This window comes from Dasypus novemcinctus, chromosome 29 (genome assembly GCF_030445035.2).
Source record: "Dasypus novemcinctus isolate mDasNov1 chromosome 29, mDasNov1.1.hap2, whole genome shotgun sequence".
Taxonomy (NCBI): Eukaryota; Metazoa; Chordata; class Mammalia; order Cingulata; family Dasypodidae; genus Dasypus; species Dasypus novemcinctus.
Window position 1 is genome coordinate 27,090,117 of NC_080701.1, and position 27,196 is coordinate 27,117,312.

Consider the following 27,196-nt stretch of genomic DNA (forward strand, 5'->3'; position numbering starts at 1 on the left):
ACACATATACAACATACCTTCCCATCTCAACCCCTCCCAAGCATGACATTCATTGGGATTAATCACATTTACGTTGTTGCAGTAGCCTCACCACTTTCCATTACAAGGACTTCCCCTTTATCCCAAACAGAAACTCCAGACTTATTTTGTATTAACTCCCCATTCCCCCTACTCCTCACCCCAGGTAACCTGTACAGGACTTTCTGTCTCTGTGAATTTGCATATTCTCTGGTGTTTTCTTTGTGGTTGCCATGGGGTTTAAATTTAACATCTTAAATCTGTAACAGTCTAATTTGCTTTGATACCAACTAAACAAATTCAATAGTATATATAAACTACGTTCCTGTATGCCTTCATCCCTCCACCTTTATTTATTGTCACAAATTACGTGCTTATACATTGAGTCCAAAACTGTTGATTTTATTATCACATTGTGTGCATTTGCGTTTTAGATCATGTAGGGAGTAAAAAATGGAGTTAAAATAAAAAATAGTACTGTTATTTCTGTTTTCCCATGTTATCTTTAACAGAAATCTTTATTTCTTCATCTGACTTCAGTCAATTGTCAAGGTGCTTTACTTTTAAGCTGTAGAACTCCCTTTAGTGTTTCTTGTAGGGTCAGTTTAGTGATGATGAAGTCCCTTAGCTTTTGCTTATCTGGGTCATAATTCCTCTCTCATTTTTCAAGTATGGTTTTACTATATACAGAATTCTTGGTTGGCAAATTTTGCTTTCAGCTCTTTAAATTGGTCTTCCCACTGCCGTCTTGCCTCCATGGTTTCCAAGGTGAAATCGGCATATCTTGCTGATGAGGCTCCCTTATGTATGTGACATGTTGATTCCTTCTTGTGACCTTCAAAATTCTTTTTTTTTTTTTTTTGGCATTCAGCAGTTTCATTATAACACAGCACAGTGTGGGTCTATTTGGATTTATCCAAATTTGGCATTCATTGAGCATCTTGGATTTCTATATTCATATCCTTAATTAAATTTGGGAATTTTTCAGTCATTATTTCTTTGACTATTCTTTCTGCCCTTTTCTCTCTTTCCACTCCTTCTGGGATTCCCATAATATATATATTGGTGTACTTGATGGTATCCCACTGGTTTCTCATACTTAGTTCACTTTTCTTCTTTCTTGTTTCAGTCTGTTCCTCAGACTGGATGATTTCAGTTGTCTTATCTTAACTTTACTGATTTTTCCTTCTGCCAACTCCAATCTGCTGTTGAATCCCTCTAGGGAATTTTTTATTTCTGTTACTGTGCTCTTCAGCTCTGTTTGGTTCCTATTCATAATATCCATCTTTATTTCAGTATTCTCTTTGTGTTCATCTATCATTTTCCTGATTTCCTTTAGTTCTTTGTGTCCATGTTTTCTTTTAGCTCTTTGAGTATATTTAGGACCATTTTTTATTTTAAAATATTTGTTATGAGTGTCCCAGATCCTGTGTTTCTCATTGATGGTTTCTAATGGTTTAGTATTCTTCTTTACCTGGGCCATTACTTCCTGTTTCTTTGTATGTTTTGTAATCTTTTGCTGAAACACGGAAGTTTGTTATTTAATGTGTTATTACTGGAATTTAGACCCTGAGGCATCTGTTCTTTAAACTGGTATCCAGCAATTGTTATAATAGAGCTTTCCTTGAATGTCAGGAGCTAACAAAAAAAAAGAAGAAGAAGAAGGAAAATAAAACTCCTTTCCCAGTCTTTATAGAATCACCTGTGTGAGTATTCTTTGGGAATTATCCATACCATGAGTTTAGAAAAGAGCCCCAGGCCAAAGCATCAGGGCCTCCTTGGTTCTTTCTATGCATGTGTTTTGTCTTGGGCATGCACATATAGCCCTAGGAATTCCTCCATTTACCAGGATAGGAATGTCCCCTCTTCCCTAGGAAGTAGCTTCTTCATGGTCCCAAGACTGCACTCTCTATCTTTTTTTTTTTAAGATTTATTTATTTATTACCACCCCCCCACCCCCCCACCCCCCACTGTTTTGCACTCACTATCTGCTCTCTGTGTCCTTCTGTGGCTGCTTGTCTTCTCTTTAGGTGGCACCGGCAACCAAACCTAAAACCTTCCAGAGTGGGAGAGAAGTGCTCAATCTCTTGTGCCACCTCAGCTCCCTGGTCTGATGTGTCTCCTGTTGTCTCTCCTCTGTGTCTCTTTTTGTTGCATCATCTTGCTGCACCAGCTCTCTGCATGGGCCAGCACTCCTGCACGGGCCATCACTCCACATGGGCCAGGCGTTCCACTCAGGCCAGCTCGCCACACGGGCCAGCGTGCCTTTTACCAGGAGGCCCCAGAATCAAACCTTGGACCTCCTATATGGTAGACAGGAGCCCAGTCACTTGAGCCACATCCATTTCCCTGCATTCTATATCTTATAGCCAGCAATCCCTTGCCCCAGGGCTCATGACTTGACTGTTAACCCCATTGTGCAGTATGAGTGCTCAAAGAGTTGGCTTCTACAAACAGGTCAAGTTCTGGGGCAGCAAATCCCTCAGGCCACTACCAGAGGTACATGCACCCAGTACGTGCACTGGGAGCTTGGGCCAGTGCCTTGCTGAGCCAGAGTGGATAGGAGAGGCCAGCCAGGGCACCACAAGATCCCCTTGCTTTTAAATGGCCTTTTTCTTAATTTGGCACTCACCCTGTTTACTATAATCCTTTAGCTGTTTTCTGGAGCATTCAGAAAAATGTTTCTGCCAGTTTTTACTAGTTGCTCAAAGCTTCCATCAGGGAATAAAGCCCTGAAGAGTTTCACACTGCTGTCTTGATCAGGGCAGGGTTCTCAGTAATTAGATTTTGATTAAAGTGTTAAATAACTAAACCCCTGAAGAGGGAGAAAGGTAGTAGAGACAATTCACGTTTATTAAGTAGGGTTGTGTGCAGGTACTGTGATAAACACATCATGTATTATGTCACTTAATTCTCTAAACAATCCCATGAGTTAGGCATTATAATCCTCCTTTATTTTGTAGACAAACTTTTTCTCATGTATGTTTTCATATATTTGTATTCACATAATTACTACTTTAACAGTTATATTACTATCTCGATTGTCCATTCCTCATTGCTGATCATTTGAGTTTTCAGATTCCTCTAAGAACAACTTAGACTGTGTTATGATATTTATAGTGGCTTCCTTCTAGTTGACTTACAATATTGACTAATATCAAAAATGGCTTAAGATGGATAGTTGAAATAGTTTTATTGTTTTTGATACATATTTTCATATTGTTCTCTGAAAAGATTGAACAAAATTACAGTGTCACTAATAATGTATTTTTGTACCTCTGTCCCCATAATTGATTATGAATTTTCAGATAAGTTAGTCTTTTGTCATTCAAAAAGGACCCAAATTTTCTTTTCCTTGATGTGAAAAAGAAATCGATTATTGATATGATTCAATTTTTTTAAGTTTTATGATTTCTTATAACTTTTGATTAAATTTTATACTGAACTTTCCAAACTCATCCTATTTTCTACTTAAGTCAATGACAGTCTGTCTTCTACTACCAGTCCCTTCTTAAATGACCAATCCGTTAAGAGCAGCCAAGACTTTTTCTTTCCTCATGTCTCTTCTGTATTTAATGTTGCTAATGAATTCCTCCTTCCTCAGGAATTCCTCCTTCCTTTTGTATGTTTCTCTTCACTCTCTGGTTACTCTTGAGCATGAGGTTCCTCTTTCTGCCCTGGATTGGTGATCTGCCATGTGCCATCTCTATTTTTCTTTTCCACTCTACACATTCTTTCTAGAATATATTGTTTATACTCATAGCTTCAGTCCCAAATCTATACATTCAACTCAAACTTCTTTCTGTGCTCCAGATTCATGTATCTAGCTGCTTGACAGGCATGTCTAGGCCTTCATTTTCAACAAATACAAAATCAGATTCTTAATATTCCTTCCTCAACTTTTTCCTCCTGTATTTCCCTCCTCAGCAAATGATTCTCCATTATGCAAATCAAAATCCTGTATTATTCTTTCTTTCCTTTTGCCTTTTTTCAGTGTTCCTGCTTCTGTTCACTTCTAGGTAGGCATATTTAGTATTAATAATTATAATAACCTCCTACCCTGTCTTCCTGCCTCCTGTTTGACCTTTTTAATAATATCTTGCACTCTAAAACCAACGTGATCTTTCTAAAACACTAGATGCTCATGTTTTCCCCCTTGCAATCCTTCTACCTCACCCAAGACCTAGGGAAGCAAGGTCTACTGAATGCTGCATCGTGATGACCTAAAGAATTTATGAAGGTAGATCCCTGAAATTCACATTATTAAAGGCTGCCTAGTTTATTCTAGTTTCACAAATCCTTTTTTCCTCTGGTTTCATTTCTAGCTGTTCTGCCTACCTTATAACTAATTTTTTGGCCATTCCATTCCTGAATTCACTGTACCCTACTGAACTGTCCAAATCCCCTTTTTACCCTTAACAACTTAAGTGTTCTATTCATTGTTCTACTCTCCACTAAGCTTATCCTGACTCCTCCACAACTTAGCTACAGTTCTGCCTTCCTCAAGCTACCATCGATTCTTTGTATACCTCTAAGGAATATGTTTAACTATTTGTCCCATTGTATTTTAACTGTTTGTTTTTATTTGTGTCATCCTACTGGACTAAATCCCCTGAGAATAGAGATGTTTTCATTCCTAGTGCTGAGCCTAGTACCTGACCCAGTCATTATAAACATATATTGAAGTAAATTTCAGATAAATAGATAGGCGTAAGTATATTGGTTCCACAAAATGTACCCATTAAAACACTACATGAGAAATGTCTAGCAAGATAAAAAAAGAAAATCAGGAAAGTGAGCTACTATTACTATAACATGAGGCTTCATTTTGCTAATTATACTATCTCTCTAACCAATATGATGTAAAGAAAAAGGCATGATTAATTCAGTATTTGGAAAATTAATGTACATTTGATTTCTAGGCTGGTGAATCAAAGACTTCTGGAAGTACAGTCACAAGTCGAAGAATTGCAAAAATCTTTACAGGATCAAGGCTCGAAAGCAGAAGATGTAAGTTTTAATATGTACCAACCATGGTCCAGCAGTTACAATGTTGAGAAAGGATTTCATTTTTTATTTGATGGTCTCTATCAAAATAATTTAGAATTACATTATTTACAGAAAAGAAAGTGTTTTCCTTTTACTATCATTCCTTACAAAATAGGACTTACATGTCTATTCCACATGTACCCTGCTGAGAATTAGAAATACATTACTAGTTATCACATAAGAAATTAATTGAAGCTTTGTATTTTAAATGTGCTCAACTAAGTATTCAAAGATGAAATACAGGGTTTTACTCTGTGGTCAAAAAATAAATACAATACTGGTAGAAACTTAGTATTTTCAAGTAGAAACCCTTAATAAAAATTGATATTAAGAAAATAATGTCATCCCTAGAATCATGCCATCTCTGCATTTCTGAATCCCTCTCACTACCCCCACACAAATATAAGTTCACCTACCCTCTCTATGTTTTCTTAGCACTCTGTGTATCTTTGTCATAGCCCTGCCTACTTGATTTCCCCCCACACAGAAGAATATAGTAAGTGTGTTGAGCCCAGGGACCATGTCTTCCTTCATCTCTGTGTGTGCCCACCATCTGACAGCGCCTACACAGCACAGAGTAGTCACATCAGTTTTGGGTGAAAAGTGTAAATAAGCCATATTTGCAAATCCCTTATATTTAATAAACAAAATGCAATAGAGCTGAGACTTAAGGTATTCAAAAATAGTGTAAAGAAGGAAAAAACGAAATTTTAGTAATCAGTCTTTGCCTCAACCAGCTGATTTTTTTTCTCTCTCCTCAGCTAGTGTAATTTGCTCTAAATTCTGTCCTTAGAAGTATAAATCTACTGATTGTTCCTATTGATTGAGTCATTTTGGAAGTCAGCCTCAGAACTATAGCTATATCCAGTTCCATTCAGCTTTATTACTATAAGAAGGTATAAAAACAAAAGGAATCAAAGAAGGGGAGTTAAAACAACTACATTACCTAAAACCCAATATTAGACATAAAAAGCTTATCGGTATGAAAAAACAGCTTATTAGTGATTTACTTAAACTACCTTACTTCCTTATTAAAATGGAACCAGTTTATAATGTCATAGTTTACTTTAAGCATGCTTTTATTCAAGCTGCTAAATCACAGAGGTGAAACCAGCATTAGTGTATTAAAATATTAGTAGCCTGATTAAGAGAATCTTAGAGATGAACCAAAGGGGTAACATTTCTCAATTTGATGAAGTCTTTAGGGTCTTTAAATTGAGATAAATGTTAATTAGTTTTGCTTTCTAAAATTTTGAGGAGAACTGTGTTAATTTCTTATTAGGGGCATAGTACATAGGAAGTGAAAATGGAAAACCATCATTATCAGCTAAACCTTAGTTTTATACTGATAATCATAGTATTTGATTCTCTTACATGTTTGTATCAAAACAAAAATAAGGGAATTTATTTTTTAAACATTAATTTTGCCATATCACTGTGGCATCATTGGGGTAATCAGCCCTGAATTAATTAAATATGCTGTGGACCATTACTTTAAGAAAACATATTTCAGAAGAGAGATGCCTATAAAGGCATACCTTTAAAGTACTGTTTGTGTAAATTAGTCAACTTATTTGAGATGCCGAGATGGTCATGAGATTCTTGCTCTATTCTAAATGGAAATTTGAGTTCTAAGATTCAGTTGGTAAACCCTTCCTATTCCAAAGCTGTGCATCCAGATGGTTTGAAGAAATAAATAGTGTGGTATAGGAGAGGTGGTTCCTCCCCCCAGCATACTTTTGGTGCTTTTGTCTTACTTTTCTCATTCACTAACCTGTTGCATCTCAGGAATATGTAATACATAGAGCAACCTGCCAAATGGAATTGACCCTGTCTGAAGAACAACCTAATATCTGCCTATTGCTGTTATCAAAAGCACAGTCCTTTCATGTGACCTTAAGTCTTAGATAGGATGGTCTGCACATTTTTATTATTATTTTTATGTCATTTGTTTTTAGCATGGAAGCAGCAAAGCATTGTTATATCCAGTCACATGGATAATTTGAGCTAGCCACAGTATATAAAACTCTCCAGAGAACGAGACAGGATGAGGAGACCATAGAAGAAGGAAAAATGTACATTTCTGAAAAAAAAATGCATATCTTTTACTTCTGTTCATGAGTTACTAAATCGTTCCTTCTATTGGCTGCTGTGTTTGCTTCATACTAATATGTCTTCTCTGTCTCTTGGCATGGTTTCTGCTCAAGGCTATTGTAAGTATGGCTTCCTATACATTTCTAGATATTGAGTACTCTTTTGTTGAGTTTTTTTCTTTATACATTATCTACCATCATAGTTGATGGTACTGAAATTTTATGTCAAGGTAATCTATGCAGAATGAATATACCAATATTACTTGATTTGTACGTAATTCAGTTGAGACACAGAAAGGATATAGAAATTTTAAAATATATTCTCAAACCAAAGAGAAGACTGCTTTTGGTTCTTCTCTCATCCCATTCCTGCTCTATGTCTTTACAGTATAGTTATTTCACTTTTATAAATTATTTCGAAGCTAGCTGCCTACCACAATCTGGCTTCCTTTTGCCACGTATTGTGATAGTAAAAGTCTTTGTTGGAGAGACATTGCAACATAAAAGCATGGAAGTGAAGACCATGTGTGGACTTTGGGGTCTGGCAGGACTGGGTTTCAGTTTTGGATCCATCACTCAAAAGCTACGGAGTCTCTCCCCAGCCTCACCTTTCTCAACCAGATGGGGCTAATGGTACCCAGCGTTGTGAGGTTTGCATGAGACATTGTACATGAAATGCTTTTGTGCAGTACCTGGCATATGCATCCACTATTAAATAATTATTGTCTGTTATCTAAAGGTTAAAATTAATTTTACTAGTCGTGTAACTAAGACATAAGTACAAAATTGTTAAAGTTCTTACAAATTATTTACATTTTACCCCCTATACTAAATAAAGAACAAGCAATAATTGAAAATTATATATTTTAATACCTGGGGGATGCAGTGGTAGAGGATGTTGTAGTCTACCTATATAGTTCTTACAAATTATTTACATTTTACCCCCTATACTAAATAAAGAACAAGCAATAATTGAAAATTATATATTTTAATACCTGGGGGATGCAGTGGTAGAGGATGTTGTAGTCTACCTATATAGTTGTAGTTAACATATTGAGCAAATAAGTGAATTTGAAATACTCTGAAACTGTGTTAGAATGAAATGAACAGTTATGATAATGAATAAGATGATGGAAAATCAAAGAACATAGCATGAGGTGTGCTTTTTTTTTTTTCACCTCAACACTACAATTGGTTAATTGGACAGTTTGTTTCATGAGCCTCTGTAATTTGGGTTTCAAGGAATTAATTATCTCAAAATGTTTCATAGAGTTCATTAATATGTGCCCTACAAGGTTATTTTTTTGTTGTTGTTAGAGCAGTGTAGGTTTACAGTAAAATCATGCAGAAAGTACAGACTTCCAGTGTTACCCACCTGCCCCTCTTACACACACACACACAGTTTTCCCCATACACATTTAAATTTAATTATGAAACTGGTTGGTCCTATATAGAATGTCTTTTATTATTTTTTAGGTCAATTCTGACATTCTACTTTTCAGGGAACTTTTTTTTTCAAGTAACCAGCCAAAGCTGTAATCTCCAGCATATTAAAATCCAAGCATATGCTATCCTTCATACTTCCATGCCATCAAAAAACAATTTGCAACCTGTGCATATTCATAAATTACTAATAGTCTATAAGTGTTTATGGAAATTCATCCCAGATTTTATCAGGTTGCAAAGAAAACAATATAAAAATTATCTAGGGAAAGTTTATTTTTGAAGTGCTATCTGACTATTGAGTCCAGGAATATTAGATCTATATTCAGGTGGCTTTTTAATCCATTTCCCTGACTACAAATGAAGAATTCAGATACCTATTTCTAAATGGATATTTTATATTGATTGCTATCACTATGGGCTGTTATTTCCTTTATCAAAGACAATTAAGCTTGGATACATTGTGTGTTTTGAGTTCTTTGACCAAAGAAATTACTAAGGGCTACCCAGAGTTAGTTATTACTACAGTCTTAATAATTTTTTAAAATAATTTATTAGCTAAAATATTAAGTAATAAATTTTATTTTCTATTTTCCATTTTCAGTCAGTTCTTCTCAAAAAGAAACTTGAAGAACATCTGTAAGTATAAAAGCTGTTGTGGCTCATTTTCAAATTATCTAGCATCTAAATTATAAATGCTTTATATTAGGTAGTTACAAAGTGTCTGGGCGATGGCATGGGTGACACTTTAAGATACAGAAAATTTTAAGGCATATTTCAAGGATATCTGTTTTAAGTTTCTAAAAATAATTAAATTTTATTTAATAGTATCTAAAGGGTCATTTCTATCCAGGTCTTCAATTCAAAACAATAACCACTTTAGAACTGTTTTCTTTTCTTTTTTTAAGATTTATTTTATTTATTTCTCTCCGCTTCCCCGCCCCAGTTGTCTGTTCTCTGTGTCTATTTGCTGCGTGTTCTTCTTTGTCCGCTTCTGTTGTTGTCAGCGGCACGGGAATCTGTTTCTTTTTGTTGCGTCATCTTGCTGTGTCAGCTCTCCATGTGCGCAGCGCCATTCCTGGGCAGGCTGAACTGTCTTTCACGCTGGGCGGCTCTCCTTACAGGGCACACTTCTTGTGTGTGGAGCTCCCCTACGCGGGGGACACCCCTGCGTGGCACGGCACTCCTTGTGCGCATCAGCACTGCACGTGGGCCAACTCCACATGGGTCAAGGAGTCCCGGGGTTTGAACCTTGGACCTCCCATGTGGTAGGTGGATGCCCTAACCACTGGGCCAAGTCCGCTTCCCTAGAACTGTTTTCTCAAATGAGATTTAAGGGTTTTATATCTTCTATTACATTTATAATCATAGCGAAGAGTTTGAAATACTCTAGACTAGGATTCAGCAAACTTTTTCCGTAAAGGATCAGATAGTAATTATTTTAGGCCTTGCAAACCATGGTCTCTGTCATAACTGCTCACCTCTGCAGTTGTGGCCTGAAAGCAGCCATAGACAATATGTAAACTAATGTGTGGCTGTATTCCAGTAAAACTTTATTTACAAAAACATGCAACAGACTGGATTTGGCCCACAGGCTGTAGTTTACCAATCTTGCTCTAGTATGGCCAGCCAACTCTCGCCTTTTTAGGTACATTTTTAAGTTTTATAAAGGTTGTCAGTCTATCTGTATCTGAGATTGACAGTGTTAGGAATGTTTCATAATTTTTCTCACACCTGGTATCAACCTTAATCCCTCCTATCACTTTCTAGCAAAACTCTTTACAAACATTAAACACTGAATGGAGTGTTGCCCTGAATTGATGTTACACTCTGCTAACCAGACAGCCTTAGTACTTCAGAGATCATTTCTACTTATTCTATTATAGTTGGAAAGAAATTCTTCAGTCTGGCAGTTTGCCTCAAGCTATCCAATTTTTTTCTTTTTTTTAGTGTAGGTGAAATGAGACTCCTGGCATCTGAGATTTGCTGACATAGTCTAACAATGAGCAGATTTTTAGTGTTCTAGAAAACAAAAAATGTTACTTCCTAGCATTTGTGAGTTTACTTAGAAGGAAAATTTAGTGTTTAATTCTGTCCTTTTTTCATATCCCATGACTTTATTGTAAAAAATAGAATACTTGCTATTTCATGAAACTGTTTGTCCATTGTTCTGGTGTTCAGTCATTTACATGGTAAAAATCTTCATCAGAAAGGATTTTTTAGTTAGGATGGAGCCCATAAACATCTCAAAAGTAGCTCAATTTCATACAAATTTAAAACTACCATGAGAGACCATTTTACACACACCAAACTGGTAAAAAATTTAAAAATCAGACACTGAAATTTGCCAGGGATATTGAGCAATGGTAACTCTAATTCACTGCTGACGGGAGACTACACCATTTTATTTAGTTTGAATATGCACATCTTCTGTGACCCACTCTCCTGAATGGTCCCTAGATTCCTAGAGAAACTGTTGTCCATGTGTACTGGGACACATGTAAAAGAAAATACAGGCCAGCATTGTTTGTAATCACAGCACAGTGGGAACAATACAGATGTCGGACAATAGTAAAATGAAAGATAAAGTGAGATCTATTCAAAGAGTAGAACACCATACACCAGTTAAAATGTATAAACTGGTGCTAACACATCAGCGTAGATGACCTCAAGATCATGTTTGTTAAGTAAAAGATATGAATCACAGAACAGTACATACAGTATGATTACTAATTTATAAAGTAGATATTGGGCAGAACGAAGCAATGTGTCATTTAGGTATATATATAAAACCAATAAAGCCGTTAAGAAAATCATGAGAATGATTAAAACAAAATTCAGAATTTTGGTTACCTTTCAGAACGGGCTAGGAGCATGTATGGGCTTCTAAGCTTCTAGGATAATGTCTATTTATGAACTTAGTAGTGATTTGCTGGGCTTGATTTTTTTTTTTATTTTAAACTGTACCTATATGTTATATATGTTCTTTTGTGTATATAGTAAATGTCACTCAAAAAAGGATTTATTGAAAAAGATTAAAGTATTATGCATAGACAAGATCAGAGATAGACTAAACAAATGCCCTATTTTCTTTGTAGTTTTTTCTGTGTTTTCAAATTTTTCTCACATTAATAATGCAATGCTAACTATGATAAAGGGAGAAATACACATATTACCTAAATGCCAGGAAGATAAGACATAAAGCTTGCTTTCTGTTAATTCTTTCTTTTACTTTTATATCAGTGTACAACTTATATACAGTAAAATACACAAATCCTAAGTTCCCAAATGTACAACTTGATGAATATTGACCTACCTACACAGGTAACGCAGATCAAAATAGAGTATTTCTAGAATATTCTTTGTTCTCCCTCCCCTTCGATTGACTGCCTCCCCAGATTAGCCGCCATGCAGATCCCTATCACCTTTCATTAGTTTTGCCACTTTTGAACATCATGTCATTGCAGTCACACAGTATTACTCTTTCGTTTTTGACTTCCTTTGATCATTGTTCTGTAAAATCCATCCACATGGTTTCATATATCATTAGTTCATTCTTTTTTAATGGTGTATAGAGTTCTTTCTGTTAATTCTTTCTTTTAGAACTTTACTTTTTCACAAGATTTTGCAAAGATTATTCAGTTCTTGTACCTTCTTGTGCAGGTTAATAAAAAAGAAGTGACTATTTCAAGCTCTGAAAAGAGATTTTTTTACTTTTATTTTGAAAACATTAAGTTCACATTGGTTAGGTCTTTTGTCTATTTCATAATGCATGTCTGCTATGAAGAAGAAAAAAGAAATTTTTATCTTTTGTTTGATGTGAAAAATACAGAAACAGTAGTAGGTGACATGGTGTTATATATTTTGTAACAGAGAAAAGCTGCATGAAGCCAATAATGAATTGCAGAAGAAAAGAGCCATTATTGAAGATCTTGAACCAAGATTTAACAACAGCTGTGAGTTTTTCCTAATTAGCATAGTTTTCAATTGTTTTAAGTGTATACTAACCTACTGGTAATGCTTTCATATAAAATTATTTGTTTTAAAACTAGGCCCTTTCACATGTTCAAGCAATTTTAGAATTTGCCTTATTTAGAGAAACCTTGTACAGTCTTCATAATATTCCTTAAATTTCTAATTATAGTTATGAGTTGTTCTTTAACAAATCTTATGAATATTTTATGAAATCAGGTATTTTCATTGTGTAGGTGCATATAAGTCAGCCAAATCTTTTCTTCCATTGATGTTTAAATTTGTAGGTAGCTTGATGTTTTTAATTCTTTTGTGTGGGATGTGGGCAGGACAGACTTTCACTTTTTAATTTACTTCCATACTGCTGGTTTTGTTTATTTGTAAGAAAGGCTTTTGTTAAAAAAAAAAAAAAAAGACAAGTTGGTTTTCAAAGACCAATCTCCCAAAGCTATTAATAGTTATTTTGTCAATTGAAATATTTTCAAAGTTGTTACAATCTAAAAAATAGATATTTTTTACTATTTCATATTTATAGCACGAAAAATTGAAGAATTACAAGAAGCTTTACGAAAGAAAGAAGAGGAAATGAAGCAAATGGAAGAACGATATAAAAAATACTTAGAGAAAGCCAAAAGTGTAAGTATGAATTTGTGCGTAACGTAGTCCAGTTTCTGATCATATTTCACAGAAGTCTAAAAACGTAGTGCATTTACAGTGATTTTTCGTAGAGAAGAAAGAAGAAAAGAAATCTTTTAACAAAGGAAAATGACCTGACCTTGAAGCAGTGATCAAAACAAGTCACCGGGAAACGGACTTGGCCCAGTGGTTAGGGCGTCCGTCTACCACATGGGAGGTCCACGGTTCAAACCCCGGGCCTCTTTGACCCGTGTGGAGCTGGCCCATGCACAGTGCTGATGCGCGCAAGGAGTGCCCTGCCGTGCAGGGGTGTCCCCCGCATAGGTGAGCCCCACACACAAGGAGTGCGCCCCGTAAGGAGAGCCGCCCAGCAGGAAAGGAAGTGCAGCCTGCTTAAGAACGGCACCACACACACGGAGAGCTGACACAACAAGATGACGCAACAAAAAAGAGACACAGATTCATGTGCAGCTGACAACAACAGAAGAAGTGGACAAAGAAACAAGACGCAGCAAATAGACACAGAGAACAGACAACCGGGGTTGCAGGGGGAGGGGAGATAAATAAATAAATCTTAAAAAAAAAAAAGAAAAAAAAAGTCACCCCACAGATTACTTAACTAATTACCAAGAGCAAAATGTACCTTACAAAGGAAATAACTGGTAGTTACCAGCTGTATTAGTCAGGGTTCTCTAGGAAACAGAATCAACAGGAGATATTTGTAAATAGTATAAGATTTTTTAAGATTCTCTCACGTGACTGTAGGGATGTACAAGTCCGTAGGCAGGCTGCAAACCAGGGGCTCTGATGAAAGTCCAGTGAAGGTCTTTGATGAGTTTCCGGGATGTTGGCTGTCCAAAGAGGAGCTGGGAAATTCTCTCTGAATGCTGAAATCACTTCCCCCTTTAAGGCATTCAACTGATTGGATGAAACATCACTCATTGCTGATGGCAGTCTCCTTGGTTGATCGTAGATGTAACCAGCCATCTCTGCAGTAAACTAACTAATGACTAAAGCCCATAAATGTCCTTGTATTACTGTTAGCCCAGTGCTTGCTTGACCAAACAATTGCGCCCACTTACCTGGCTGAGTTGACATATTAGCCTAACCATCACACTACCTTAACCAGTAATCAAATTAGCAACACTAATGATGGGACAGTGAACACTTGTGCCTCGTGATGATGTAATATTGCAAAAAAAATCTAACCTGAATCTAATCAACCCTTTATTCCTAACTTCTAGTTCACAGGAAAAATGAGGTTATTGACACCTTGAAGTGTCAAGGTTAATAACACCTTGAGGAAACTATCAGATAAATCCAGAATTTGAGATAAAAGTCAATGTCTATTAATAAACAAAAACCAGCAGTGGGAATAGGAAGCTGTTCTATTTTTAAAGATCCCAAAGGAACCTACCTGTAAAATACAATTCATTAACCTTTGGATCCTGGATTAGGAGCAGTGGGTCAGTTATAAAAAATATTTTGGAGGCAATTGTGGAGATAGAAACTTGGACTGAATAGTAATTTTATAGAATTGTTAATTTTCTTACAGATGAATAATTGAATTGTGATTATGTAGGAGAATGTCTTTTTCTAATGAGATGAGTGCTGAAGTATTTAGTTGTTAAGTATCACAAGGTCTGCAAATTACTTTAAAATGGTCCCCAAAACAAAATGGGGTTGGGGGTGGGGGAATAAAATGTGGTAATTTGGAATCTGTGTTAAGGATAAATGGTTTTTATTGTTCTATTCTTTCAAGTTTTCCTTACTAAAAGTATTGAGGGGAAAGAGCAAAAAAGCAAAAAGACCTTTCCCAAAAGACCTCTCACTCATCAGCCAGAATCACATTACATGCCCATACCTAAAGCAGTTCACTGGCAGAAGAGATGTGGCCGCGGTGACAGGCTGAAACCATTTGGACCCACACCCTCAAGTACATATCTGTTCAGAGGCAGGTGGCTAGTGAACCAAATTAGGGTTCTGTTAGGGAGAAAGTGAAAAAGAGATAAATGTCAGTTATTATAACTGAATCTTTTATATAATTAAGTTGCAACAATTGTGTATTGTTTTATACATTTAAAATTTAAAGTATCCTTGTAAGATTTCCTCTGATTCTCACAAGGTTTACTCTTTGATTTTTTTGTTCAACTATTTCTTTAACTGTTATCCTTTAGGTGTGAGATTTTAAAATTTTCCTTTGATTGGTTTTTGCAGGTCATCCGCACATTAGACCCTAAACAGAATCAAGGAGCCGCACCAGAAATACAAGCTCTTAAAAATCAGCTCCAGGAACGGGAACGACTGTTCCATTCATTAGAGGTAGTTTTCTATACTATACAATAAAATATTTGTCTTTTGATTATCTGTAGGAATTTTTACTATATTATACTATTTTATCCATGATTACAGTTAATTGTATGTATTTTACTGATAATGAATTGTTTTATATCTTTACCTGTGCTTGTTTTTTAGAAAGAATATGAAAAAACGAAGAGTCAGAGAGAGATGGAAGAGAAATACATCGTTAGTGCCTGGTACAATATGGTAAGAAAACAGCACTTCAAAAGAGACTGTAGGGCGTCTCCTTAATGGCTTGAAAAGGGAAGGTTGTCAGCCAAGGTGGGGTTTGAATCTTTGCTCTGGCGCTAGTATTTTGTGTAATCTTGGGCAAGTTTAACTTATCTCTGGACCTTGGCTATCTCATCCATGAAGAAATGATACTAATACCAAATTCAGAGGTTTTTGGAAAACTAAAGGAAATAAAATCTGTTAAGCACTTTTCAGGGTGCCAGACACAGAGTAAATATTTAGCAAGGCTAATGGGCACACAGAGTTTTTTGGAGGGTGACGAAATGTTCTAAAATTACATTACGGTGATGATTGCACACAATTATACAACACTGTAAATAAACTTAAATTGTTTACAATAAATGGGTTAATTTTATGGTAAGTCAATTACATCTCAGTAAAATTGTTCAGAAAAAAAAGATTGTAGGGGAGCAGGTTTAGCTTGGTGGTTGAGCTCCTACTTCCCATGTTCACAGCCTTGGAATCCCTGGTACCTCCTTAAAAAAAAAAAGCAGACTGTAAAACTCAGTAACTATTTCATGCTTATTTTACACCCTTTACTATAGACATAAAGCCACAGAATGAATCTGAAGGGAATTGCTATCCTAGCACACACTCACAATACCCTAATGCCAGCCTTAGGACTGGAAAGGCAATATGAGGACCACCATAAACAGGATCAGGGCTTTTTGAGACATCATTATCCCTAAAGTTTGACTTGTTGAAATTTAAATGTCAGTTTGATTTTTGTCCTCCAGAGCTACTTACCCTATGGGAAAGGGACTTTAATAATACCTAAAAACAGGTGAAGTAGTTTTCATTTTGTGGACTATTTCAGTATCCTTTATAGCAGTGCTACTTAGACTGAGGATTGTTTATCTCATAGAGTTTGGAAAATGTTAACTGTGTCAGACCCTGAACCACTTCAGGTTTTGAAATTGAATATTCCAACACAAAAAAGTTCAGCATAGTGCAGGGGAAAACAAATGTTTATCAATATTCTGGGCTTTAGTAAGATTTTCTAGATATGAATAGCTGTGGATTTTGGAGACTTCTATGCTTTCTTTTTTTCCTAGGTGTTTTGCCTTCTTTTTCTTCTCTCTTCTTCCCAATAAGATTACTACTTCTACCTTATCAAAATGTTAGTAACCTAAGTCAGGTACTTGGACCAGATTCCTTTCCACATCCCCTCTGACCCTGTAATTCTGTTACTAGTCCAATATCAATGTTTTTATTTTACAATGCAGTTGATGTTGCCTCTTAAAGATTAGTTTCCCAGTCCTCCTAATATGATTTGCTCTTTGTCAAAAAGCCATTAATTCATGACATGTCTTGTTCACGTCTATATTTGCCTTTGGTTAAAACTATATTTAAGGGAAGCAGATTTGGCTCAATGGGTAGAGTGTCCTCCTACCACATGGGAGGCCCAGGTTTCAAACCCAGGGCCTCCTGACCCCTGTGGTGAACTGGCCCATGCGCAGTGCTGCTACGTGCAAGGAGTGCCCTGCCACACAGGGGTGTCCCCCGTGGAGGGGAGCCCCATGTGCAAGGAATGCGCCCCGTAAGGAGAGCCGCCCAGCACAAAAAAAGTACAGCCTGCCCAGGGTGGCACTGCACACACGGAGAGCTGACGCAGCAAGATGATGCAACAAAAAGACACACAGATTCCCAGTGCTGCTGACAAAGAATACAAGCAGACACAGAACACACAGCAAATGGACACAGAGAGTAGACAACTTGGAGGAGGGGAGGAAGGGGAGAGAAATAAATAAATAAATAAATAAATAAATAAATAAATAAATAAATAAATAAATAAATAAATAAATAAATAAATAAATAAATAAATAAATAAATAAATAAATAAATAAATCTGTTAAGAAGTTCCCTGGGAATGAGTCCTAATTCCAACTGTTATGTCTCTTCGTTGTGCTCCTTAAAGCTTAAAGTTTCCAATCCCAGAGCTCTAAACTTCACTCTTTATTAGTAATTTCATATTCCTTATTGATTTTTATGACTTCACATATATTGCATTTTCAATGGAATCAAATGTATTCTGTATTCTAAAAAGTAGTTCTCTGGAGAGTGAAGAAATAACTTCAAGTAGATACATACAAGTTATGTTCAGATAAAATAACAGTATTTACATTATGAAGTTCTGCATCTCAAACAATGTAAGTGGAAGAAAGGATGATAAGTGCTGAAAAAAGGTATTAGGTACCTCAGAATGGCCATGTGATGATAAAGATACTGAAGTCTTAAAAGTGTATGAAGAATTTGAATAAATTGCTTGAAATGTGAAATGGAAAAAACATTTTAATTAAGATATAATTTTAAGTACATCTTACCAAGTTAATAAATTAATGATTCCCAATAAATATGTATCTATTTTATTCAAATCCTGAAAGGTTTTGATTGCAAAATGAGCAAAAAACATGTTCTGGATTTTTTATTGGGAAAATAAAAGAATGTTGTATTTTGAGATATTTCTAGTAGACTGAAATAATATTAAAAATGCAAAGCCATACCAGTGTTTTCCCTGGAAACTAACAAATGATGCTTCTCGTCTCCTATCTGCTGTGCATTGTAGTTGATTCTGGGAAAGCTGGGTCCCTTTTCACATTACTTGTTCTTATCTACCTGACCATCCTTTTGTCTCCCAATTACTTATTTTTTTCTTGTTGATAACTTCCACGTCTTGCCATCAGTTTACTTGTATCCATTCATTTGTGAGATTAGACAGAAATTCTCAGTTCTTAATGTTTCTTTGGCTAGGATTCTTCACAGACTTGTCAAATGAGTACCAAAATAACGTTTTTCCTAGTCTACTCACAGACGTCTGCTTTTGGCAAAGTTTTACTATTGTCATTGTTATTATTCCTCCAAGTTCAGAGGGCATCCTTAAGGTTTCTTCCTCCCTGTTAACGTAGTCGAGGCCCAGCAAGCAGTGGCTCCTCTCTTTTCTAAACTAGTACGTGATCCTTCTCCTGCCTTCAAGAAGAACCCCCTGCATCTCGGTTGGGCCCTCTGTTTTGGGCTGTCAGGAACTTTTCTTAACTTGTTTGAGAATATAAGTCTGCCAGATGTGAAGAAAAACAACATGGTGGTATGTATTTATCTCGTGTAGGAAACAAGCACATTTGAGTTTTTCTAGTCTTAAAGAAACCTTGTGATTTCCAAAACCCTTGTGAATCAAGTGCTACTTAATCAGTTGTACTTTTCTCTTAGAAAATCACTTTATATATTCAATTTTGGAAGGAAATATGATTGAATGTGGATGATCAAAAAAATTTGGAAAATTATGCCTTAATTTTTCCAAAAGAAGATCTGTACCAAATTGATGGGCTAAGATGCTTCTACAAGATAAGATTTTAATCTATAATGAGAAGAGAATAATTCTGTTCCTAATTGTGCCTTATGAAGCAAAGTAACAAATACTGCATGATAAAATTTTCTTTTGTGAGAGTGTGCTCCGTTACTTTTTACATTAATTTTTTTTTTTTAATAGGGAATGACTCTGCATAAAAAGGCAGCTGAAGATAGACTCGCTAGTACAGGTTCAGGCCAGTCGTTTCTGGCTAGGCAAAGACAAGCAACCAGCACACGAAGATCTTATCCTGGTCATGTCCAACCAGCCACAGCAAGGTAGAGAAATCTTGCATTAGAAATAAAAAACAACCTGCATTCAAAGCATACTTCTGTTACATATAACAAACAGCATTTCAGGAAATTCAGCCAGCTTATTTTTTGTCCCCATTCTATGTTAATATTTAGTTGTTTCTCACTTGAGGACTTTTTTCCTGTATCTATAATGTTTTAATTTCCTTTTCCTTCATTTTGTAGTCCTTTCAGTTCCCTTTAATGTGCCAAAATTTTTTAAATGCCCAGTTAAAAGTGTTGTATAATAGTGTATTACTTTTCTTTGTATGAAAATGTCCTCTTCCCCAATGATGTGTAGGCTTTGTAATGAATTAAATTTTCTGCCAATAATTGATAAACAATTTATATTCTTTATTGTGCCTATGTGTTACCATGCTTTATAAGAATGTCTTTGTTTAAAGGGAATTAATCTTTTTATGATGTATTAATCTGTGTTTTAAATTGTTTTCCAAATGCACTTCAGATAACTTGCATATTTACTGTATAGAATGGTTGGCAGGTGCACTTTTTGCAAAGACATAAATACATTGGCAGAGGTGCTAATACAGTCTTACCTAAGGCAACTGCTAGAACTATTTAGAGAGGAAAAAATGAGTTTTCACATTGTTTTATAGGAAATTAAATTTGTCCAAAGATTTGGAGACTATTTTTAAAACGTAAATACACAGAATTTCATTATTTTCTGGTATCTTGTATGCTGGCAGAAGTAAATGCATTGGTGAGGTTATTTGGGGGGGAAATAAAAGAACAAATAATCAGGCAGTGCATTAATTTTTTCTTGTTTTATAATGTCGCGGTAACTGAGGAACAAATACTAGCAATGTGGCTGCCATTTATATTTTCAATTGTCCTTTACATCTAAAATATTTTTTTTCATAAATTTGTAAGTAATAGGTAGCCTTACCTTCTGAGCAATTTCCTTGTTGACTTGTACCTCATTTGTTTTATTTATTCTTTAATATAAACCCTTCCATGTCTCAGTAATTCCTGATAATTAACTTAACATCAGACATTAACATCCATAAATGACTTGTGTGTGACGTTTTATGGCAGGTTTCTTTAAATTTTTTCTTAATTCGATCTACTAGTCCAGGTATTTGTTACTGACTGGATTCTCTAGGGTAACTTGGTTGCCTCTCAGTGCTTACATTTGTTGGCAAATTGGTAACATGCTTATTTACATCGTTGAATGGCTATCAAGTAATAAATGATTGTAAAGTACTTTGAATATACATAAGATGCTATATAAATGTGAAATATCATTCATTTGAAAATGAAATGCCTTCTGCCTAATTTTCCATATTGATTTAAGTATTTGGTCCCAAATTATATTGGTTCTCTCCAGCCTTTTTCGTGTACCATAGCCCATTCAAAAAAAAAAAAAATCCCTTAGGTTGATTTTTTTTATTTTTTTATTTTTTTTAAGATAGCTCACTTAATAAAAGGGTTTATTTCATGCACTTGCTATTTAGAAGTTCAGGTTTCACTTAGTTCTCTATTTTTTTTTTTTTAATTTTTATTTATTTAATATCCCCCCCCCCCCCCCCCCCCCCCCGTTGTCTGTTCTGTGTCTATTTGCTGCGTCTTGTTTCTTTGTCTGCTTCTGTTGTCGTCAGCGGCACGAAAAGTGTGGGCGGCGCCATTCCTGGGCAGGCTGCACTTTCTTTCGTGCTGGGTGGCTCTCCTTACGGGGTGCACTCCTTGCGCGTGGGGCTCCCCGCGTGGCAGGGCACTCCTTGCGCGCATCAGCACTGCGCATGGGCCAGCTCCACACGGGTCAAGGAGGCCCGGGGTTTGAACCGCAGACCTACCATGTGGTAGACGGATGCCCTAACCACTGGGCCAAGTCCGTTTCCCAGTTCTCTATATTAATGCAAACAAATAACTTTAAATCAAGTTAAATATTAAGAATTTTCAAAAAACTATTTAAATATTTGATTTTAACTCCCTCATTTTTAAATAAGAACAGTTGACCTACAAATTAGTAGCATTTCCATTTGTGCTCAGAAACTGTACTTGAAGAAAGGTATTAGAAATAATTCCAGGCATTGTGCTGATTTTTTACAATAAATACAGAAGTCTGATGTAGTATGAACCACTTTTGCCTAATTAGACCATAAAGCACCAGGAATTAATGGAGTCACCAGACTAGAGTGCGTTATGGGCTTTCCTCAGGAGATCTAGTAGACCAAACCAACATAGAAAATTTTTACAATAAAAAATTTAAAAATATTTATTTAAGATGGTTCTTATCCCTTTTACTTTACAAAAGCATAAGGAGTCACCTGTTTTAAAAACAAATTAGGGCTTGAACACTAACCTCAGTGAAATTAAAATTATTGGGAAATTTTACTGCAGATTAAGATGAATGAAAACAGAGTCTATGAACTACTTCATTAAATGGATCATGTTCCATGAGATAAGATCCCAGTTTCCTACCTATCTACCCACCCAGATATTTTCTTCTAAGTGAGTCAGAAATGTGCCAAGTTTTTTAGAAGGAGGTTTTACTTCTAATTTTTCTTCAGCATCCTACTGTATACTTATACCGTAGAGCTAGTCATACTACCAACAATAGAATAAGTACAGTGTTACTGCATTTGGTTGGAGTGAGCCATTACTACAGTGTCCAAATTCTTATAAACAAAAAGCTTATTTTCTGTTTTCATTCTAACCAGGGTAAAAAAAGACAAAATTAATAGTTAAAATAATACTAAAGCATTATAGCATTTATGTTCTGCAGTATATATTTAAGAAGTTTGTAATGGGACAAAAAATCTGCAAATATAGTTGTTTCCATATATAAATAATGCAATTGACCATATTTTAAAGAACTTTCAAACACTTGATCATATCTTTTTACTCATTTGTCTAATTACTTGATAATAATGAAGGAAACGAAGTCCCTAAATATAGGATCTGTCTATCATGTTTGAATTATTTCCAATTAGATATCCCTAGCCAGTAAAATTGGCTTAATAGAGGATGATTAGATTATAATAAAGATAATATTGTAGTCTGTAATTTTTTGAAGTTTTATTGTTTTGCTTGTGTAATAAAAACTCAGTTGTGCAAATTAAGCTAAATATTATCCAGTCAGAAATCTCAGCCCATATATTTCATTAGTCCTCACAAATGAATGAAAATCAGCAGTATGGAATAGTTAAATGAAAGATGTTAGGTTGAAGAAAATACATGTTTTATTTATGGGCTACTTATACTTCTTTTTCAGTGGCAGTTTGGTTTATTCTTGGTAACTAAACATAGGAAATATTTTTGAGCTTCTCTTGCTCACAAACAAGCTTTAACCTATTATTTTAATATCACCATGTTAAAAACTTGAAAATCTTTATCCCAATGTAAGAATTATCATGAAACAAAATCTAAATTTTTAAAATTCTCTTAACTGCCTGCATTTAATCTCCAGTTGCCCAGATCCAGGAATGGTACAATTATTCCCAATTGGAACATGTCAGATTTATCTGGAAAAGCCCCTGTTACCCACAGCTAGTGGAAACCTAGTCTTACAGCCATGTGGATAAGAATACGCTTGATCCTAAAGTAGTAAAAGGAAAGTGCTTGACCTCTTGCTTTTTTGCAAGGACAAAATAACAGCATGAAGACAAAATGTTTTTTGTTATTTATTCACTCAACTATGGAAGAATATTTTGACTTTTAGTCTTATATTATGAAGGGACTCTGCATAGAAATACCTTCAAGCTGATGTAGTATTGCACTTGAAGTCTATGTGATATCCTAGAGTCTGATGAAAGAATGTACCAAACAAAATAAAATGGGATATCAGATTCTTTGAAAATTATTTTAGCATGTTTTTATTTTTCCCTAATTATAAGTTAAAAGGGTTTTCTTCTCAATAAAGATAATCTCTTTTCCTAGTCCCAGCTGTCAAAATGACAGCTTCTTTTGGTAGTTTTTCAACCCAGTGTCATTATGTTTAGAAAGAGGTTTCAGACCTTATTCTTTGTAACTATAGTGATTTGGCTATTTTATATTATGAAATTTTTTATGTGAGGAAGGCTATTCTCAATGTATTTGTCATCCAATTTTTTACTTTCTATAAAGCATATTTAAATAATTTGTGTATGTTCCTTTTTTTTGAAGATTTTGAGAATGTTTTACTGTCCAATTTCAGGACAATTATGTTCTAAAGTTTTATAGTAAATACTGTTCTCAGGAGCTTAAAAAACAGTAATATGCTGGTGACACAGATAATTTCTATCTCTAAATTATTCAAGTATTAATATTTAGGTTCCTTTTTATAAAATGAAGGACAGCACAAATGTAATGGCACCCATCTCTTTTAAATTACTAGTTACATTCTTGGGAAGTATGTACTGATGATTTTGTTTACAAACAGCCTTTTATCAAACTAGTTGACATGTATTATCTTTATGAATGTAAAAACTTATAAAATTTTTACTTAATGTTTTCCTGAAACAGGAATATCCTCAGATTCTTCACATTACACTTAAATGATAGAGGTGGAGCATTAGTTTAAGAAACCGAGATCTGAGTCTAGTTATGGTAACTATATGAGTTTTTCCAGTTGTGGGGGTCCATAAATGTTTCCTAGTGATTATATATCAGAATCATTTGTAGTCCCTCTTCATTATTTTTGTTTTCTTCTATTTTCCAACAATATTCTGTAAAATTAGGTGTGTACACAGTATTTAAGTGAGGATAGAAGTCTAAGAAAGTAACAGAAGTTTAAGGCAAGACCATTCCGAGACAGTAGAATGGGTTATCAGAAAAGAAATAGCCTAATTATAAACAGATATCCAGGCATATGGAAGGATTAACACAATGAAAACTTATACAAACTTAAATGTTGCTAAAGGTAGTAGTTTACATAAAATCTTCTGTATTATTCAATCAGTTGATAAAGAGAATAGACAAATCTTTTCTAATTGTCCTTCTCTTCACTGGGCATTAATCACATACACAATATTAACTGTGTATGTTTATTAGTGGTGAGGAAAGCATCTATTTCATTTTTTAGAATGTTAATCCATTGCTAAATCTAATCTAAAATTGTGATTATAAGCCAGTTAAGGATACTATGGTTTGATGAGATGAGAAGAAATCTGTGGTGTCTGAAAATCATAACTTCTAATAGTTGTCTAGATCTGCCACTTCATCTTGTTTATAAACCACAGCCTTAATTTTATGTCCCCCTTAATTATATATCCTAGGCACAAGCAAAGGTTTATTTAAAATAAAGCATAGACTTTTTTTTTTTAAGTATATTCAAGGAGAAGCTATAGGTACTTGATAATATTCCCACTAAGCTCTCAATTACATGATAAGAATCTGAAGATGAAATCATCAGAGAAGGTGTTCACAGCCTCAAAATTTTAGGCCCATGGAGCTACCAAATAACCTGAATTATATGTACTTAAAACTTAAAGCATGAACTAAATATCATGAGAAGAGCAACATCAAAATGAGAAAAAGAAAACTACCAAAGCATGCTGAGGCTTTAATATATGTGAGAGACTTCTGAACAGGAGTTATTGCTTTAAGAGATTTCTAAATTGATGAAGGAAAATAATTAGTTCAGCAATTTTATTATAACATTAATAGAAGGGACTCATATTTATTATTGGTGATTTGTCAACCTATGGGCAGTTATTTCATTACTATGTATACATTCTACAGTGTTTATTTTATATATATCACTATTAGAGAAGTCTTAATATTATTTACTATTACCTGTAATCATTTATATATCATTTATACTTTAATGCAAGAGTCAAAGCACTTTATTAATATTAAATAATTATTTTCCCTCTCCTCTTCCTGTGGCATAGTGTATTAATATCTTTTCCACAGGGATTCTTTTCCTTATTTTAGGGCACTCGCTAAGAAAAAGTTAAAAGGTAACCCAAATAAACAGGCTTTGTACTCTTCCTGAATTTTTAATGTCAGAAGTCTGAAGTTCTAAGTCTAAAATCTATTTGAAGCAGGATTAGGGCTACTGGGAATTGACTGTATGTCACATTAATAAGACTCTTGCAACATGGCATTTGTGAAGCCAAGACCTCTCAAATTCAAACACACTTGAAACTTTTTGTTTCCTGGAATTGTATTAATGAAAAGTAAACTATCTTTTAATTAATCTGTTCATACCTTTGATTTGACTGTCTATTAAAATACAAACTTACTAACTGCCCCTAACTTAATAGTTTCTTCATCATTGCATTTACCCAAAGAACAGGAGTCAGAAAGCCAAATTCCAGGAGCTGTGAGGTCAAAGAATTTGAAAAATGTTAGGGGAGCAGTGATGAGAAAAGAGAGACACTAAAGAAAGCAGATTGCTACAAAAATACTCTAAATTCTACTGTAGCATATATTTTATGAATTTGATAATTTTCTTAAGTTCATATATAACAAAGTTTTCAGCTTCTACTGCGGGATTTTTTTTAATATAATAGTATTCAAAACCATAGTCAAAAAGTTCTGAATGTCTGTTACATAAGCATCAACACATATGATTACTACCAAAGAATAGGGAATCTGCTCACAAGATCATTCTCTTAGAGTTTTGTAGGTTTGGTTTGGTTTGGTTTTGGATGAGAGCTTTTATAGCATGAAAAGTTTCTGTATTATTTTCTTCTGTATTCTATCTGTTCTACTGATATGCTTTGCTTAGACAAGTCACCTATAAGAGAATAACACTGAAAAAGAAAACTCTAAACTCTGATATATAAAGAAAAGAGCTGTTAGTCCTCCCAAAGTAAAAAAAAAAACTTTAAACACTCTTCGTGCATGTGTACGCCTGTACACATACATATACACTTGAGAACAAAATACAATGTTTTGAATAGTTAAATGGATGAATGAAAATTAAAAATGCAAAGATAATTCCATGTGTGTTTTGCTTTAAGTCCCCTCCTAAATGGGAAGACTGTTATCTTCCTGTTAGTCTATATGACTATTAATCTATATGAGTAGATTCTAGACTTGGGTTATCCAATTCAGTAGCCATTAGACATGTGTGGCAATTTAAATTTAAATAAAATTCAATAAAACTTAAAATTTAGTTCCTCAGTCATACTAGCCACATTTCAAGTGCTCAGTAGCCAAATGTGACTAGTGATTACCATATTGGACCACAAAGCTATAGAATATTTCCATTATATCAGAAAGTGATCATTGATAACCATGTGATGCACAAAGAGAAAATAAAGACAAGATAAAGGCAATCAAATAACTTATAACTCAGAGAGATTTTACCACCATAGTTGAAGAAAACTATTTTTCTTATAAAAACTAATATCAATCCTTTTTAAGAACTTGGAAAAATCAAAACCCCTTTCTTTTGAGTTTTCAATATATATTTTTTTAAAAATCAGGTTCTCAGCACTATTTTTCAAGTGATATATTTAAATAACTTCATAAACCATTACTTAGTATCTTTAAGGTATTTTCCATTTTATGTACTCTTTTTTGAAAATAGATGAAATACTACTATACATCTAACCAACATATCAAGCAGGAAATGACAAATGCTTAATTTACTTAAAATGAAAGTTGATAAACTTTATCATAGCCTTTGCTTCTATTACTTTTAACTTTTATGTATCTAGTGAAATTTGTTAACAATTTTATTTCTGCCCCTTTGATCATTTGTCTATAAAGTCACATTTGTCCATCTTCCACCTCAAAGATATACTAACATCCCAATAGTTTCTTTATTTTTCTTCATCTCTTCCTGTTCTTATTAACTTGTGTTA

At 34.7% G+C, this 27,196-nt stretch overlaps 1 protein-coding gene and 1 long non-coding RNA gene across 4 annotated transcripts in view; one reads left to right on the top strand and one right to left on the bottom strand.

Annotated features, from left to right (window-relative positions):
- Positions 1 to 27,196, top strand: part of HOOK3 (hook microtubule tethering protein 3) — a 107,068-nt gene that overhangs the window by 78,282 nt on the left and 1,590 nt on the right. For 2 of the 3 annotated variants that reach the window (XM_058290076.2, XM_058290077.2), the window contains exons 16-22: positions 4,941 to 5,028; positions 9,208 to 9,242; positions 12,477 to 12,559; positions 13,111 to 13,211; positions 15,429 to 15,533; positions 15,687 to 15,758; positions 19,288 to 19,424. In XM_058290076.2, coding sequence (XP_058146059.1) covers positions 4,941 to 5,028; positions 9,208 to 9,242; positions 12,477 to 12,559; positions 13,111 to 13,211; positions 15,429 to 15,533; positions 15,687 to 15,758; positions 19,288 to 19,424 — 621 coding nt within the window. Of the gene's footprint in view, positions 1 to 4,940; positions 5,029 to 9,207; positions 9,243 to 12,476; positions 12,560 to 13,110; positions 13,212 to 15,428; positions 15,534 to 15,686; positions 15,759 to 18,751; positions 18,886 to 19,287; positions 19,425 to 27,196 lie in introns of those variants that run through there. The other variant, XM_058290078.2, reaches the window with a different exon arrangement.
- LOC131276605 (uncharacterized) overlaps positions 1 to 27,196 on the bottom strand; it is a 110,515-nt gene that overhangs the window by 46,003 nt on the left and 37,316 nt on the right. The gene's annotated exons all lie outside the window — the stretch shown is intronic.